The sequence below is a fragment of the Furipterus horrens genome, unplaced genomic scaffold (assembly GCF_987537825.1).
Source record: "Furipterus horrens unplaced genomic scaffold, mFurHor1.1.pri manual_scaffold_13, whole genome shotgun sequence".
Lineage (NCBI taxonomy): Eukaryota > Metazoa > Chordata > Mammalia > Chiroptera > Furipteridae > Furipterus > Furipterus horrens.
Genome location: NW_028327183.1, coordinates 21,288,388 through 21,306,710, shown reverse-complemented (window position 1 = coordinate 21,306,710; position 18,323 = coordinate 21,288,388). Strand labels below are relative to the sequence as shown.

At 39.5% G+C, this 18,323-nt stretch overlaps 1 protein-coding gene across 1 annotated transcript in view; it reads right to left on the bottom strand.

Annotated features, from left to right (window-relative positions):
- Positions 1 to 4,500: 4,500 nt before the first annotated feature.
- Positions 4,501 to 18,323, bottom strand: part of CNTNAP4 (contactin associated protein family member 4) — a 236,289-nt gene continuing 222,466 nt past the window's right edge. The window contains exons 22-24 of the mRNA XM_090261235.1: positions 11,458 to 11,676; positions 11,046 to 11,117; positions 4,501 to 6,172 (exon numbers count right to left, since the gene is read on the bottom strand). Coding sequence (XP_090117361.1) covers positions 5,979 to 6,172; positions 11,046 to 11,117; positions 11,458 to 11,676 — 485 coding nt within the window. The 3' untranslated portion in view covers positions 4,501 to 5,978. The remainder of the gene's footprint in view (positions 6,173 to 11,045; positions 11,118 to 11,457; positions 11,677 to 18,323) is intronic.

Genomic DNA, 18,323 nt, shown 5'->3' with positions numbered 1-18,323 from the left:
ATTTAGAAACAATTTGTAGTAACTTGGAATGGACAACAACCTCGCCCCAAGGCTATGTTAACACCCCCCCTCTCTAAAATGGTATAGTCTGAAGAGACCTGGATCATCACAACACCACACTCGTCCACTATACTGGCCGCCCAATCGGACAATTATTAGGGGTCTAGTGCTTTAGGGCTGAGGTCAGAAAACAGTGGCCTATGTATGAATCAACCCGGCCTGCTACCTATTTTGTACATCGTTCTGTTGGAATGCAGTCCCAATCAGGGCAGCACAGAATGACAGCGGTGAGCAGAAACCTTCCTCTTAATGAGCAGCACTTCTGGATGGTGCCACTGCTCATTCACTTTGTGTACAATAAATGGCCCAAGGTTCTAACGCATACAGACTTAGAGGCAGTGATCTGGCCAATGTGCCAGGACCTGGAAGGAGATTTGGAAGCCTGAGGGAGAAGCATGTGGATGGGGGCATGAATTGTGAAGATCTTTGCCCACCGGGAAGCATATGCTGCCATGGAATCATCAGTCAACAACCAAGCAGACAGAATGACTTAGCCCATTGGTATCACCTAGTCTCAATCCCTGGCGACTCAAGAGCCGGTACAGTGGGTGTGTGAACAGAGTGGCCTTGGAGGCGGGAATGGAAACAGTGCATCACTGAGCAGCATGAGCTGCCCCTCATCAAGGCTGAGGGAGCTACTGCCACTCCTGAGTGTTCAAATGGTCCGCAGCGGAGACCGGTGCTCCTTCTCCAAAATGGTTCCCCTCTACGAGGACACCAAATTTGTGGCTAGTTGACTGCATCAGATCTTTTTAACCCTGAAAGGGACAGGGACTACTTTTGATTAGAACCACTACTTATTTCAGGTAAGGGTTGACTTTACTGCCCGCAAGGTGCCCACCCACACCAACTTATGAGGGTCCACAGAGGCCCTGTGGCTGTACGGTATGGAAGGACCAGCATGTCTCCCAGTATACACGCCTCCCACACACCCTTTGCTGAAATGTGACCCTGTGGCTGATGCAGTGTTGGGCGGGGAGCCATGCCAGGGGTAATTTTCTCTCATAGGTAATAATAGAGCTGTTGTTATACCATGGAGACACGAAGACTATGTTGAGCATATATTTACTCTTTTCTCCAGTTTTAATGGTAAATGCAAATGTATAGTAGCTATAGCCTGCGGTCATGGTAGACAAGCGTTCAAACTCCTTGCAGAGCTGTCAGCTGGAGCTGTGCGAGCCTGTATGGGCTGTGGAGGAGGGAGGATGAGTCCCAATGGCAGCCAAGAGACCACCTGCAGGGGCAGAGTCTCTGGCTCATTCCATCCTCTTTCCTTGTGCAAGTCTCCCCTTGGAAATGAGGCCTAGCAGATTCCTGAAGGAGCTTCTCCCAGAGCCTCTATGAAGCAGGTGGATCTGAGCAGCACAGGCCTGGATCCTCGGGGAGGCTGCACTGTGCCACCCAGACCACTGTTTCAGGACCCAATGATTTCTTTTCCCCACATGCAGAGGAGGTTTGTCCGCCCTCTTCAGGAACTGCCTAAACTGAAGAGAGCTCTCTGTCCAAGTTCATGCCCATTTCTTCAGGCAAGCAATGTTCATTGTCTGGTTGACACAGAGTATAAATGCGCAGCCTTGTCATGTCAACTCAGGACACCTTTGCAAGGGGCCCTATCAACAGGGTTTGCTGAGCCTGGTGACAGCAGCGCAGCCTACCTTCTCCAGCTGCCCACCCTGCATCGCCGCTTCCCCCACAGACACTGGCCTCTACAGCACTCCTGAGTGAATTTCTTCCGTGATAATCTCTGCCACAGGGTTTGCTTCCAGGGAACCCAGCCTGCAGGGGATGTAATTAAGAAACAAGGAGATAGCTAAAAAGATACAGCTAAGAGAGCTCAACATGATGGGTAGCAGGGTGGGGCGGAGATGGTGATGGAGAGCTGTTTTTCCTTGGAAGATGTCTCCTACTATTTAAATTTTAAAATGCATTGCATTTTAATACAAATTTAAATAAATGTTATAAATAGAAGGACAAAAAAATGATTGCATTGGAGAAACCATTATAATCATGGGTCAGATTGTTTCCATCCCACTTTATTTTCATTTGCAAGCCTTCAAAGCCAGGCTCCAGGGAAGCTATTGATTCACCAAAAGTCCAACTTTCTTACCACATTACATGCAAACTGTTTCACATTCCCTTTCGCCTCATTTCGTATTCTTTCTTCCAGGCATGCATGTTCTCACTCACATGCAACTCCCACACACAGCTGGCTTCTGAACATTTTCTTCCCTGTGACTGCTCCCCACCTTCCAAACTTCGGGAAAACAGAGGACAATCAGCACATATTGAACACAGCTGGCAGATTCACATTTACTTGGGACATGAGGGGAGAGTCAAACAATTACCCGGCCACATTTTGATACGAAATGTGTCCTTTTTCTTTTCTTATAAGAAACATATTTGATGACTCAATTAGTCAGATCTAACTCATATGGCATATTTCACAGACTATATAAAAGTGCTCCAGTGAAAAGTCTTTCCCCTAGAAACAAGGACAGTAAACGTAATATTTTTTAAAGAAAATCATAATGTCAATGACCCATCAAATAAAAGTTTGTGTTCATTTTCAGAGGATATGGAAAAGATCTAGAACTATAGGTCATTCTGCATAAAGAGGATATCAAGAGCCTTCAAATTTTCTGCACTACTAAATAGTTGTCAAAGCTCCAGGTCTTGGGGACACTAAGATCAGCAAAATGTGGAGGGAAAAGTACAGTGTAGCCACAGCTTCACCACTTACATGCTGCCTCATGTCCCCCTGGGGCATCGCCTCATATATCTGCATCTTGGCCATTTCATCTGCAAAACTGGCTGTCCACTCTAAATAATACATCAGTGCTCTCCAGTTGCATGACGGACTTTGTTCCAAGTTTGTTATAGATGAAGGACAATGCCATCTAATGGAAGATAACTTTAAATAATTGATTTCTGTTTGGTTGGTTGTCTGCTGGTGCTTTTTCTTGTCTTTAATTTACCATCTAAAAAATTGATTAAATGTGCTTTAAAGAGCACCACTTGGGAAAGGATTGAAAAAAGATAGAGCAATGTCCTAGAGTGGACAAAGGCTATTTCAGCAGCATTGTTTCTACAAAATTAAGATGTCATTTCCCATGGATGACCCCCATTTCACATGCCACACCAACTCCACTCTGTTTGCATATTGCACATTTGAATTTAATAAAGACTTGGAAAATTCAGTCTTCTCAAAAAGAGAATATTAATTATGTGCCATTTTCATTTGAAATCACAAATAAAGAATTTTTTAAACTTCTTTATTACAGAAAGTTGCACGAGACAGGATTAGGCTCAAGTAGGTTTACAGTTTTTCAAATGGAAAATAAGAGAATCATTAATAAATAAGAATACAGGAATAAACTCTGTGTTTCGCATACTCACCTCTGTGAACCTACTTTTGCCCCACCCTGGATTTTTTCCACATAATCTTGTGCATATATGTAGCACTCAGGGGCCAAAACCTCTGCAGAAGTAAAAGGACACCCCCCCAATTTAAATACATAATAACCTTTCAGTGAAGGAACAATTGCTAACAGTCAAATCATCGTTCTCTAGAAAAACTTAAACGTCTAGTTTAATTTCCTTTACTTGTTACAATCAGTAAACATTTTTCTATTTTTTTTTCATTTCTGAATCCATTTAAAGGAAAAAATACATCATAAATACTGCTTTTAACAATCCATAATAATCACAGGATGTACCAATAGGTTTCAAAAAACACACATATCAGTAAAGAAGGCATACCTCTACACATCTCCTTACTGCTTTGAGAAAAACAAAACAAAACCCAGTATGATACCCTCATTTTAAACTTTCATACAGTGTTTCTTAAAATATATTGTGCATTTTAATTCAAAACAGCATTTTATTAAAAAAAAAGAAGAAACAAAGATTACAAATCAGGAAACAAGAGTCATGGCATGTGATATATCGGTGCACTTGGATGCCATAATGTTGCAGCTTCTAGCAGCGCAGAGCAGAGTAAGTAGCATGAGGCTTCACCATCTAAAACCCTATCTACATTCCAGCTCCCAACCGGGTTAATGCTGCTACTAAATAAGATAAACATCTATAAAAGATTCAGGCTCTTAGGATGTTTGTTTTCTGCTTTGCGTCAAATAAAATCTACCCTTTCTGTGTTCAGTCCTTCACTAGTCACCACCACATCTTTCAATTAAAAAAGCGAAAGTCTGCCATTTGTTAACACTGGTCCTTCATGAACGTCTATGTTAATTCATACTCTCAAGATTTAGTGAGGCATTTACAGAAACATCAAAATGGACACAGTGCCATGAGGAAAGACAGGCAGATTTTGTTGGAGAGTTAAGAAGGAAAAAATTATCCTTAACTTTCATATTTCCAAGTTATTTGGGTATGGAAAAACTAAGGAATCCATTTTTTCTTTTCTTTTTTTTTTTTTTTAGCAAGCATCTAGAAAGTTTGGTTATAAATAGCAAAGTGTCTTTATTATTTAATTGACTTGTGGAATTCAAAGATAGTTACATGCAAGTATTTTGTTTACATGGCCTCAAAATTAATTATCATACCAGTTTCATAAGGTTATTGAAATTTGTTAATCTGGTATGTATATATCCCCGAATCAGACGTTTGGTACTTTTTGATAAATGTACCCCATCATCATAAATGAGAAGTAGCTAGAGAGGCACACTCTGTATATATTATATAATATGTCGTCAACCTTGAAGAATGAGCAGCCTTTAATCACTCCACAGGTTTGTAGAAAGTGGACATAGTTTCAGTTTATATTTCAAAAAGTATGCCCTGGAGGTCAGTGCAGAGCAAACGTAGTTGTGAAGGGGTACAGGCTTTAGAATGGGGACTGGAGCTCTACACTTTAAAATGTCTCTTTTTTTTAATACATAAGGCCATGCTCCATGGAATAAAGTGAGCAGAGAGCAAAGAAAAGTCAGGGATAAACTTCAGAAAAATGGTATCAACCTATAAAGGAAATAACATTTGGGGAAAATATTCTTGGAAGTATATTTCATTTGTGATATCACAGTTGTAAATAAAAGAAATATTTTGCAGTGTTAAGAATTGTGTTTTTATATCAACAAATTTAGTTGCAAACATTTCACAATCCTTGGGAAATGGACAATGTCCAAGGTCTTAACTGCCGCCACTACCAAACAATAGCAAATTAAACAGAAAAAAATGCTAAAGGCCAGACATCACACAATGATGACCAAAGCACTTTCTGAGTGTTTTTACATATTAATTCTAGGTTCAGAGCTGAATTCTGACACTCAAAACCCAATGTATTCAAAATCATTAAGAACAGTCAAATAGAAAAAGAGCAATACAAACAAGCCAATGACAACAAAACGTCTTTCAAGACTATTGATAAATTGTATTGAATGTAATACAGAGAAAGGCAAAGGGGTTTGTTGATGTGCTTTGGGCCACTAAGATGCAAACACCAGCCAAACAGGATCTTAGAAGCATTTCCAGGTCTATGAATAACACCAGGGGAACACTAAAGCAAACACAGCATATTGTTTTCAAATAAAGCAAGGCCATTATAGTCCAGTTTTGTTATTTAACTCTAACAAAGCTTATGGATGACCTGGTTGAGCGACCAGGGCTACAGTTTTAAAAACCGTAGTCATCAAAGTCAGTTAAACTTCTGTTTTCCATCATATCAGAACAGCTGGAAATCGACAGCAATATCTAATTCTCTGTTACACAGAATGACTGCTCTAGGGAACGTGTCACCGGATGGGGCCTCCTGGAGCCACCTCGAGTCTGGAAATGGCAAGATGGCAGTGCTGCAAATCCGCTGCCTGTACTTCCAATGCAAGAATATTTCTTTTTTGTCCATTTAGAGCCCCTGGCTATTAAAACGCACCGTCGTTAATTGTAAGTTAGATCATAGGTGCCAATCAGAAGAAGAACTCTTTCTGATTTTCATTGACCGCATTTTGTCTATTAAGCTCGCTTTTCAAAACAGCCTCAGCACTGTCTACATTCTCTGACCTTTTTGCCTCATTTCTTTTGTATAACCTTTTCTGCTGGTAAATGCGAATCGCTATGGCAGTGATACACAGCAAGATAAAGATCACAACGGCTATCAAACCTAGTGAGAGAGGAGAAAAGAAACACAGAGTCAGAATTTTTGTCTGAATAGAAACTGGGCTGATTTCATTGTTAATAAGTCATAGCAAAATTGTTTTCTACTGAAATTAAGCATCCAATTTCATAAACTGGGAACATAAAAATTTTAGGCATTTCAAGGTCAAGTGGTATTGTAATATTTTGAGTTTACTTCTGAGTTCCATTAACCTTTAAGGGTCACCTCCAGTTATTCTGAATGCATATTATCCTGGATTTATTTAGTGCATTTATATTTAACACAAATGGTCTCTAAGACCATGTGGTCACTTCACACTAATACACAGACAAGTTTTAATTATTTTGAAATTATAAATAGTAACAGTGCAAAACAATTAAATGTGTTTTTATACTTAAATATGTAAACATTTTGATGATGTTGACTTTCAATAATTTGTCATCTGCTTGATAGCAGGAACAGGTTATACATATGAATAATTCCTGGCTAATGAAATATATTGATGTCCATATATGGGCATATTTAGATTATTTCTATATGAGGAATATTGATTTTTTGAAACATATAATCGTAATTAAAAATGCATATACCACAATTGTTAACTATGCCAATGGTTATCATCCTTGGCATTACATTAGGTCAGTGGTCTTCCAAGTGCGATCTGTGAATGTATGGTGCTCCCTGGGACACTTTGAGGGGTCCATAGGGTCAAACTATTTTTATGATCCTTCTAAGATGGCTTTTTCATTGTACTGACATATTCCCTGGTAATGCAAAATGAGATTGGGAAAAATTCCTGTTTCTTTAGCATGAATTCAGACAAGCCTACCAAAGGTGAGTGGTCACTGAATTCATAGAAGCTTTGCACTGCTAGGCAATCACGGGGGGAAAGAGCCAGATCCATTGAAGAGTGTCTCTGATGAAGCACTAAAAATTACTTACTTTATTAAATCTTGACCTTCAGCTATAAGTCTTTTTAACATCTGGGGTGATGAAATAAAAATTTTTCATAAAGTAAAAATTACTCATTTTATTAAATCTTGACCTTTGGCTATAAGTCTTTTTAACATTTGGGGTGACAAAATGAAAATTTTTCATAAAGCACTTCTGGTGCATCCCCAAGTATGATGGTTGTCTCTAGGAAAAGTGTGGTGTGAACATGTGAGTTGTGAGCCAAATTAGTTGTGTTTTGCTTCACAGAACACTATTTTTATTGAAACAATGACTGACAAACAAACTATGGTTGTTTTGACTTGGACACCTGGCAGATATTTTCTCCAAAATGAGTGAAATTTCACTGTAGAATGAAGTCTGTCCCTTGAAGAACAACTGACAATATAGAGGGATGGGCGAAAGTGGGTTTAGAGTTGTGAGTACATGGAACATAGTTTATTCTTGTATTATTATTTATTATTTTGTATTTTTGCATATGAATAACTGTAACCCTACTTTTGCCTGTAGGCGGCACTACAGTAGTGGCTGGTTTGGCTCAGTGGATTGAGCGTCGGCCTGCGAGCTAAGTGTCGCTGGTTCGATCTTCCAGTCAGGGCACATCAGAGAAGGAAAACTCTGACTCCAAAAAACCTCCGCTGCCTTGCGGCATACCTCTTCAGGGGAAAGGCTAAGGGAGTAAACCCCGACAGAAAATCCGGAGCCGGAGTCCCTAAGGCGGTTTGACGTTGTAGTCAACACCGGCAACTCCTGCGGCGCACCTGAAGCCAAGCTGTATTGACTCCGTCTTTCCCTTGGACCCTTCAGCTGCGAAGAGAGGGGGGGTCTGCTGCATGGGCAACAGCAGACCCTCCATATCACCCTGCCCAGGCTCTGTAGCTTCAGCATCATCGCAAGATGTCGATTCAACACGGGAGGAGACAGATACCGTGTCACTCCCGAGTCGGACTGCACAGCCATTCTCGGCGGTGCAGATAGACTCTTAAGAAGCTACACCATCGTCTCTCGAGACGGACGGCTGCCGACGATGACGACTTTTGCCTGTAAATCTTGCCAATGAAAAGGCAGGCTTTCACATTAAAGATAGAAATTGGGGAACTGTTGTCTGTCACCATGAGTTTGAGAGTTTCCTAATACTTAGAATTTTCTGATGAAGTCACTAGAGTTCTTGACTATGTTTTTTTCTTTTTTTCAGACAAAAATAGATACAATAAAAACAGCAATGTGGATCAACTCTCCTGTTGTAAAATTAGGAGTCTTCATTTTAATTTAAATTACTGCAAGTGTTTACGACTCTAATGGAGTCCAACCAAGTCAAACCTATAAAGTGTCTCACCACTCACAGAGGATTCTTGAGAGCACATGGTTTGAATGGCAGATTCACTATAGCTAATCATATTGCCAATGGCTAAGTCAACTGTTGCCTAAGTCAGTCTTATCTGAGAAGGATAGCAACATCGATAAATCTAATATAAATGCAGTAACCAAATTCTGCACGTCAAATCTGAAGAATTTACTAATGGATATGGTTATCTTTGTTATTGTTAGCCATACTGATAAATAATATTTCTGATCAGAATATCCATTTGTTGTTTTATTTTGACTCTAATTTTAGAAAAGCAATAGCTGAGTTGCTATAGATATCTCTATTGTCTGGGTATAGGCCTCTTGTTTAAGAAAAATATTCTGAATAATGTCAATGTGAAAAACTGATGAAGATGTTATAGAGAGTAGGCTACTGTAATTATAAAATAAACATGAACATCAATTGGCCCAGAGAGGACATCCAGACAGTCAAAATCATGGATGGACTCAGGAACTAGTTTGCTGCATGTGTTGTGATTTTTATCCTTTAATTTGGGGAAGATGTTGTGTCAGAATTTGTTGTGTCCAAGAAAACCCTTGATTTAATCTTTTATACAAATAAAACAAAAGACATTCTAAATAAAACACAGCCAACCACTGCTATGGCTTTGCCATCTGAAACTCTGTATGAATGTGTTTTTATGAGGAAATCATGGAGCTTCCTCTTGTCTAAATCTGACCATCCATATTTGTGTAGTGTGGCCAGAAATGGGTATCTGGGTCACCAGTTTTTAAATGTCTTATTAGACCAATTTTTCATCTTATATTATTCAGTGTTTGTAATTGAAGAGAAGATCATCTGAAATATAGAACACTAGGGAATTAACCAATTTGGAAAATTCTTAAATGGATTAATTATTGTTACACCGTGGGTGCAATTTATGAATAACTAGACAGCGGGTGAAGAATCTAGCACAGGCTCCCAGATGGAGAAATGCCCTAGAGGATGATATTTTGCAATTTAGCAGGTAAATTGCATATGCGCCCAGACAAGGCCTTCCGAGCTTAGAGGACCATGACCAGCTGCTCTGCTTCTGAAGCTGAGTCCCTGCAATGGTCAAGAGCAGACACCAGATCCAGACCCATAGACCCTGGCCAGTCCCTGAGCTGCAAGCTTCCCATATGGTCCTTCTCTGCACCATGCATTTGAATCAAATAAGAATTTCACAGGCAACCTGTAATTCTTTTCATTCTAAAATAACACAGAATGACTTATCAACACACCTCTTCTTAACTCTAAATCTTGCCAATGATTTAGGCCCAAAGCTACAATATTCTAAAGAGTATTTTGTTCTAACATTGGCTTGACTACACAATCACTCTCTTTATCTCTTCCTGTGTCTATATCTCCCTATATCTGTAGTCATTAAATTATGAGACTGAGGCAATTTGTTTGACTTGGAAACCTGTTTTAAAATGTTGAGATTGGAATGCTATAGCTTTAAATGAATTTTTTTACCATACAATGTATTACTAATATATTAACGTATTTCTTTTAGACATGCAGTTTTTAACAACTCTTCTAACAGGGTGTTTGTTTTTTGCTTCTGACATGATTAACTGGGGATCCTAGTTCAGGCATCTAATTTATACACCATGGATTTGATAAAAAGAAAAGCAACAGAAATAGCGATGGGATGTTAATATTCTCACAAAGTTCTGACCAATACTGTAATGTCTAAATAAAATCTAACTACCTGAAGAAGTTGCTGTCTAGATGAGGAAGGGTATAAAAAAAATAAAACCATACAAAGTCTACATAAGTTCCCCAAGTAAATGAGTAATCACGTTATCTGGTAATGTAATAAAATAACTGTTTACTTTTTATATCCATATTATGCACAGAGCATTGAGAAAAGATGAGTTACTGAGCATTTCAATAATCTGATTAATAACATTCTTAAAGTCACTAATGTGGAAGAGAAATGTTTATTTTGGGGATTAATATTGAATAAGTTATGTCTTAGAGAATATACTATTTCATTGCCAGAAGTATATACTTAAAGATTTTTGTTAATTCTGCAATTTAGAATAACTATGAACCATTTTCATTCCACTTATTTTATACAAATGCACCTAAACAATCATATTTTTTGATGGTAGCATCTAAACCATGGTAATGTCTGTTTTCTAATCATTAAAGCAACAGACATGCTTCTAATGTTACTCTCAGGTTTTCCCAACTTTTTACACAAACCCTTATAGAAGCAGTGATATCTCCAAGAAGCCATCAGAAATGATACTTCTTCAAATATATTCAGAATTACCTAGGGAATGCACGTGGTCATTTTTAAGCCCAATTATATTCATTAATACACAGTTTAGCAACTATTGTGGTACTTCACTAACATTATCAATTATTTTATATTGAAAATCTCCAAGGAGGCTAGGAGTTTAGGAATACTTTGTAAGACAATCCAGTACAAGTAATAAACACCCCACGGACCTCGGATTCAGTGCCTAGCACTTGGGGTTCTTCATAAATAGTTTCTCTAATGCTGACAATTCACCATTACTAATAATGATACTAAGAACCAAAGAGCTCGTTCATGCTTCCCATTACCTCCAATTACTGCAGAGTCACTTCTGGTAGCATTAGCTAGGGGTTCTTTGTCATCTCTTGTTCCAGAATGATCTGCAGTTAAAGAATTAAAAAAAAAAAAAAAAAGGAAGACGTGATATAGGCAAGTACAAATAAGACATTTTTAAAAATTCATAAACATTTTAAACCAGAACAGAATGTAGGTCAATGTGGGATCTCTGTTATTTTAAATTTAAGAAATGTCAGCTGTAATGTCCCACATGCACAGGAAAGTGAGAATCTAGATGAGAAATGGCAACAAGAACTGAAAGTTAAAACAACACCAATTTTAAGAAACCATCCTGGGGCGGTAGCATAACAGTGACATTGCAGGATTTAAAATCCAATGGACAAGCTGTGTTTGTGACCCAGTAAAGGAAGACCCATATGCCACCTGCAAATGAGTGTGTCCTTTCCCTTGAGGTGGCATCGGTGCCAGCCTGGGCCACACAGCTGGACTCTGTCACATGTCCCGAGACAGTGATGAGGGCTGGGTGGCTGGGGTTCAGAGCGGCCTTCAGAGGGGCCACGTGGCTAAGCTGGACAGCGGAGAGACAGCCCAGGAAGCCCTGTGCACCAGCCAGCGCCGTCTCCTGGTCAACATCACTGTGCTCTGCAAATACAAAGAAACAGCAGAATTAGCAGTGCAAGTGCAAACAGGAAGGACACAATGGGGTGTCTGTGTCTAGTAATGCAATAGCTGTGTGTGTGTGTACACACACAGTGACTAAATTCCTTTCCCCTTTGTCTTCCTTTTAAAAGACAGATCCATTTAGTCTTTCCATAATAATTGGTGAGACTTTCCAGGTTAATAAAGGCAATAATTTAAATACAGCTAATTAAATGTAATATGCAGACACTGACCATCTTTGCATTTTGGTTTCTCTTTTTAAAAAATAATAGAATAGAAATTAAGTATTTATTGAGTGTTTATGTGCTAGGCACTAAGGGATTTGCACGCTTGTGCATAAACCTTACAGTCGCCACAAGTATCTGATTCCAGTCATATAAGATGCAACACTTAGGTTCAGAATTTCAGTGATTTGCCTGAGATTATACCGTCGGCATTATGACTAGACTCCAAGCCTGTTGGACTTCCACCCACAAGCTTCTTTTATTTATGAACCACTTTCTGATTGACAGATTCTTTCCTTTGCTCTGCTCATATCTTATGCAGTGCCTTTTATTTCTTTTATTATTATTAATTTTTGGCTTGAGAGCAGCTATTATTGAAGTCACTCGGGGCAGTTCAGCCCTAATTGAACCTGTCTTGTCATATCAAGGTTTCTGAAGGACACTTCCTTTTTTCTCCATTTCCATTCACATTTTATACCTAATAATAAAAATACTGATGAAATGCTTAGTATCATGAGTATTGGTCAGTATAAAAAGAAATCGGGAAGTTAGAGAGATGACATCAGTTTCCTGCCGTGGCGGGTGAGTTGGCACTCAGCCCCAGTCACTGGGCCTCTGGGGGCCACGTTCTCACCAGCAGGCCACCAGCCTTGCACAACTGAGAGATGGTCAGTCTGCTGCTCACAGCAGGCTAGACCGCAAGCTCCCTGAACACGTAGGGGGCCCTAACCCCCAGCACCAAATGTCACACAGGAGACATTTCCCCAGTGTGGATAAACTAAAGGACTTAGTCCCACCACACAGCACTCACTCATTTGAACAGATATACATTCAAACATATATATTTTTAGAAAGACAACATTCTTGCCTGGGAGTGTTTTTGTTTTTACTTTACCAAGAAATGAGAAGAAAATATTTTAATAACAACATAACCAGAAGAGTGTTTTGTTTTTCTCATTTCTTCTACAAGGTTAAAATCTTAAATAAAATTTCTATAGACTTAAAAAAAAAAAACTTACCTTATGAGCCAAAAAAATGTAAATAGATAAGATTCATTTCTCTGCTAAAAATCTGATCTGAGGTGACTTTTCAACACTATGCCTTCAAATTGAAAACACTTGACCAATTATAAATTATTGTATAAAAATTTTAAACTATAAAAGTTAAAATGGACAGTTAGTTAGTGAATATTTATTGTTTGAGAGCTAAAGACACAGGGAAAAAATTCTCTGCAATTCGAGCATCTTGCATTCCAGTAGAGGAGACAGAAAATAAACATAGGAAAAAGGAACTAATGAAAATCTTGAAGCGTGATAATGCTATCAAGAAATAAATTAGAAAATGTGATGGGATGTATCTGAAACAGAACTTTATCTTGATAAATGAGGTAATTTTGTGTGTGCGTACTTTAAGGATGAGTCTTCCCACATTCCTACTCTCTTAGTAGTCTGTAGCTATTATCCAGCAGCCTCTGGGTCTTCTGCTTTTTTTCCTCAAAATTTGCAAGATTCTCTGTGGTTCAGAAATTTTTATCAGATTGTTGCTCGGTGTGTATTTTCCCTCACCTATTCTGTGTAGGTCTCGGTGGGCCCTTTTAACCTGCAGACACGAGTTTTTTCTTTAGCCTGGAAAATTTCATAGATCGTGTGCACAACTATTGTTTCACCTCAGCCCTTTTATCTGTCTGGACTGAGGATTATTCATACTGGGGCTTTTCTGCATATTCTCTAAGTGTTTTTACTTTGCCTCCTGATTTCTATCTTTTAGGATTTATTTTTATATGGGTCAAGAGTTTCATTCACTTTATGTTCCAGGTGATAAAGTCAAGCATCAACAAAGATCATTCTTCCCTGTTGAGTTCTTGAGTCTGGAAAATCAAAAAATTAAACTTTTTAGTTCCTCAAGGTCTTTTTGTTGCTTTACTAGATTTTCCTTCAAGCTCTTACTAAGTTTCATTCAGAATGCCATCTGTCTCCTTGAGTAACTTCATGTTGATAGGGAAGGATTCTGGTTGCTTTGCTTTTTCTCCCATTTTTTAACTGAATCTTCTTCAGTATGGGTTGTTTTTCTATATGCTAGCTGAACCTCAGTCACTGACTTCCTTAGGTGGCTGACCTAAGGTAGACAAGGTACCTGTCCATGTCAGTGGAACTGCAGGATGAAGTACCCACCCAGCTGCGGAAGAGAGAGGAATTGGCCTAGATTTCAAGTCATCCTCAGTAGGGTTCAGGAAGTCCTCAAATTTCAGGTCATTCCCTTTTTGGCAAAGAGGGAAGATGGATACACTGATGTTTTCAATGCTGACTTTTCCCCAATGGGAGCCAGACATCTATGCAAGCCAAGCATTTCCAGTGGGAGGTGGGAATCCACACAATTCAGGGTCTCTCCTGACCCCAAGACTTGTGGGCCAAGCCCCAGACTGTCTCCCAGCCAGAGCGCAGTCAGCCCCATTACACCTTCTCACTGGCAACCTCTAGGTTCCCCACTGCCTGCTGGGCTGAACCAGCAACTCCTTGTTTTGGAAGAGTCGGTGGGATAGAATTGGGAGTGAAGGGAAACTACAGAACTATGCAGCCATCTCCCAGGAATTAAGTTCAAACAAAATTAACAGCTATATTAAATGGCTCATAGCAAAGTTGGCCTGACAGATACACAGCATCAGATATATGCACTGACAATCATGCTAATAAAGCCAATGAGCAAAAATATACATCTTTCCTGTTATCTGACACCTGAAATGCCAACATCATGTAAGGGTTAGACAGGGGAGGTGGAGGAGCTGAAGATAAATGTCTCCTGCTTTACACAAATCCTGATATGACAACCATGTTTTGGACGTTTCTGGTTATAAAAATACTTATCTGACTTAGGCTTCTGGGTAGTCTTGCCTATTAAAAAATTAGCCTCAATTGTATTTTCCAACAAAGGGATTAACTTCTGCTTTATTAAAGAAGAAATCTTTTAACAAAAGATCTACCGAAAAAAAAAAAAAATAGAATACCAAATAATTAAAATTTGAACGAAGTACTTTTTTATTACAGTTTCTGGAAAGGATATGAAATTAAGGGGAAGAACAATTACAAGGAATGATTCATGAAATTTCTTGTGGTTCTCATACCCCCCCCCAAAAAAACCCAAAAGCCAACAACAAAAACAAACCAAAAAGACAAAATAAAACAAAAATAAATAAAACTCAGAAAACAAATCTTAAGCAGTTTGATCGTATCTCTAAAAAGGAGCCATCTTTTTAAAGGATCTCAACATCTCTCATCCGTAAAGATGAAGATAAACGGTGAAAGGACTCAGCGGAGAGGCAGGGCTAAAGCCCGCAGGGCACGTTCACCATTACATGCAATTACAACGAGGACGCCGCAGCGGCCAAAAACAGCGGTAAAGGAAAGCGGCGAAGCAGGCAGCCAGTTCAATGTGGATAAAGCAGCAGCGTTTCCTAAAAGGTGTTCGCTTGCCCACCAAACCGGCCACCCTGAGATCTAACCTTGAAAGCCTGCTTAATACAAAAGCAATCTGTGTAGATGATTTAGGCACTGAGAGATCTCAGGTAACCTGTACTTCTCCTGTGCTGTCAGAGTAACCTGTCTCATCCTGTCACGTGACATGACCTTTACAAAATCAGTGCCCTGTAGTAATCTAGTCCAACTCTCCTTTGGCTTCCTTTGGCTTTGAAGCAGGTGTTTCATGAAGTATGTTTGAGACTGAAGTTTGTTCTGAAAGCTCTTCTGAGAAGATTAAGTAGGCATCCTCTGTCCCCTGACCACACACTTTATTTACATCTGGCCTAAGTCTCCACTGCAGAAACCTGAGTTGCTTCCTGACTCCGCGGCCTCAGATGGGATAAATGACCCTTATGGGTCATTACCTCTCAATAGACCAACAGTGCTGCTCAGAATGAGTAAAAACCATCCAGGCTTTTAGAAATCTCTTCTAACCTAAAACACAATCCACGAACAGAACTCATAAGTTCATTTTACAATGAATTTCGGATATAAAGAGGGAATGTAACGCAGCCTATAAATATGGAAGAACATGAACCAAGTTGATTGGACACAGCCTGGTTCTTCCCACCATCACCATGATGTATCAACAGATTTTTGTTGGCGGTGTTCTTGCACCATTACCTACCTGTAATAAAGAGTCACTGTAAACTCCAGTCCGCCTTCGAACAGTGAGTTTTCAGTCATTTTACAATAGGTTAAATTATGTCATTATTCAAAATATGGGCACATTCTCCACGAGAAATTTTATGCAATTTCAAGATTATGTAATGATCTTAATTGAGATTTTTTTTTCCATGTGGCGGAACTGCAATCCAATAAAAGCTTAAAGATTAGCAACACAACTTCATACCTTCAAATTTCCTTTGATTAATTACCTTTTAGAGAGAGCTCTTTTTATGTAATTTTCAAGTAAATAGTTCTCTTAAAGGAGCTCATTGAGGAACCATTAACTTTGGCACTGGTGCTTAATACATTCTGCATAATGCACTTAACAAGGAAATGACATCAGGATGCCTGCCTTTTCAGAAGGAGACCCACAAAGAAAGGAACTGCTTTTCCTTTGTCCTCCAATACTCATTTTTAAAATGAGGATGGACTGTAGGAACAATTTTTCACTCCAATCATCCGCAATGAGCATAACTAGCAGATATCAAGCAAGGAGAGTAATTTTTATGTAACTATCAAATTGTGCTATGATGACATGGAAACCATCTTTAACCCTTTGTTACAATTAAAAGACAACACAAGCAGAATCCAATTTCACTGTTCGTATTCTGACAAGTCCTACAGGTCATTAGACTGGCCTGTCCAGTATCTCTTCACCATGGCTCTGCCTCTTCCCACCCCTAAGGTCCTGAACCCACACTCCTGCCAATTTCTCTCTCTCTCTCTCTCTCTCTCTCTCTCCCACCCATCAATGGCTGTTCTTCAATAAATTTACTCACACACAAGCGTGAGCCCCTGATCAGGGCTTTATTTTTCACTTAATCCTGGTCGGCAGCCGTCAGTCTCGAGAGACGATGGTGTAGCTTCTTAAGAGTCTATCTGCACCGCCGAGAATGGCTGTGCAGTCCGACTCAGGAGTGACACGGTATCTGTCTCCTCCCGTGTTGAATCGACATCTTGCGATGACGCTGGACTGTCCTCTCCGGTGGAGCTGAAGCTACAGAGCCTGGGCAGGGTGATATGGAGAGTCTGCTGTTGCCCATGCAGCAGACCCCCCCTCTCTTCGCAGCTGAAGGGTCCAAGGGAAAGACGGAGTCAATACAGCTTGGCTTCGGGTGCGCCGCAGGAGTTGCCGGTGTTGACTACAACGTCAAACCGCCTTAGGGACTCCGGCACCGGATTTTCTGTCGGGGTTTACTCCCTTAGCCTTTCCCCTGAAGGGGTATGCCGCAAGGTAGCGGAGGTTTTTTGGAGTCAGAGTTTTCCTTCTCTGATGTGCCCTGACTGGAAGATCGAACCAGCGACACTTAGCTCGCAGGCCGACGCTCAATCCACTGAGCCAAACCAGCCAGGGGTACAGGTACATTTTAAAACATGTTAGTAATTTTAAAAAAATAAACAATCACTTTCTCCTACTTATTTTCAAGATCATTCTAGTTTTAGCATTGTATAAGGGTTTCTAGATTTGGCAGCTGATAAATACATAGTCTGGGATTTGTGACTTTGCTTTTATCATTCGGTGTTTTTTGAAGCGTAAGTAGAGCTCTATGTCTTATGATGTCTGACTGTGACGGGGGTGAAGTCATTGTCAAAGGAGCACACTAGTCCTTCCCACCTTGTGATGATGAGACTGACATAATCCCAATGTCTGCCTTATCATTCACTCTATAATTAAAATCAGATAGCATGATTCAGCATCATGAATGGTCTTTGGCTTTGAGACATTACACTTCTGACCTATGCTCATGTATTATGATGAGGATAAACAGTGTTTGTAAGCTTCTAGGTTGAGCTGGTTCAGAATAATACAGCTAACTCTCTGCAAATGTCTGAAGTCACACCATCCACTGAAGAAGTCTATGACATTTTAATTGTTAAAATATTCAAAAATCAACTTGATGAACATACATGGTTTTAAGTAGTTTCTTGCAAGAATGAAGTCACACTATATATTGAAGACATTCTATGACATTTTAAATCTTAAAATACTAAAAAATCAACCTGGTGAATGAAAAAATAAAGATTTTCAATAGTTTTCTTACTTTTCTTGCTCTAAACTCTACTTCCCTTCTAAACCTTGCTTTTAAAATAACCAGTCCATTATCTTACAAGGCATTTCACAATACATTTACAAAGTCACAGTGCCCTGCGGTTATCAAAGTCACCTTTTGTCCTCACCTCTCAGCTCTGAAGCAATTTTTACATAAAGGGTTTCTGACACACT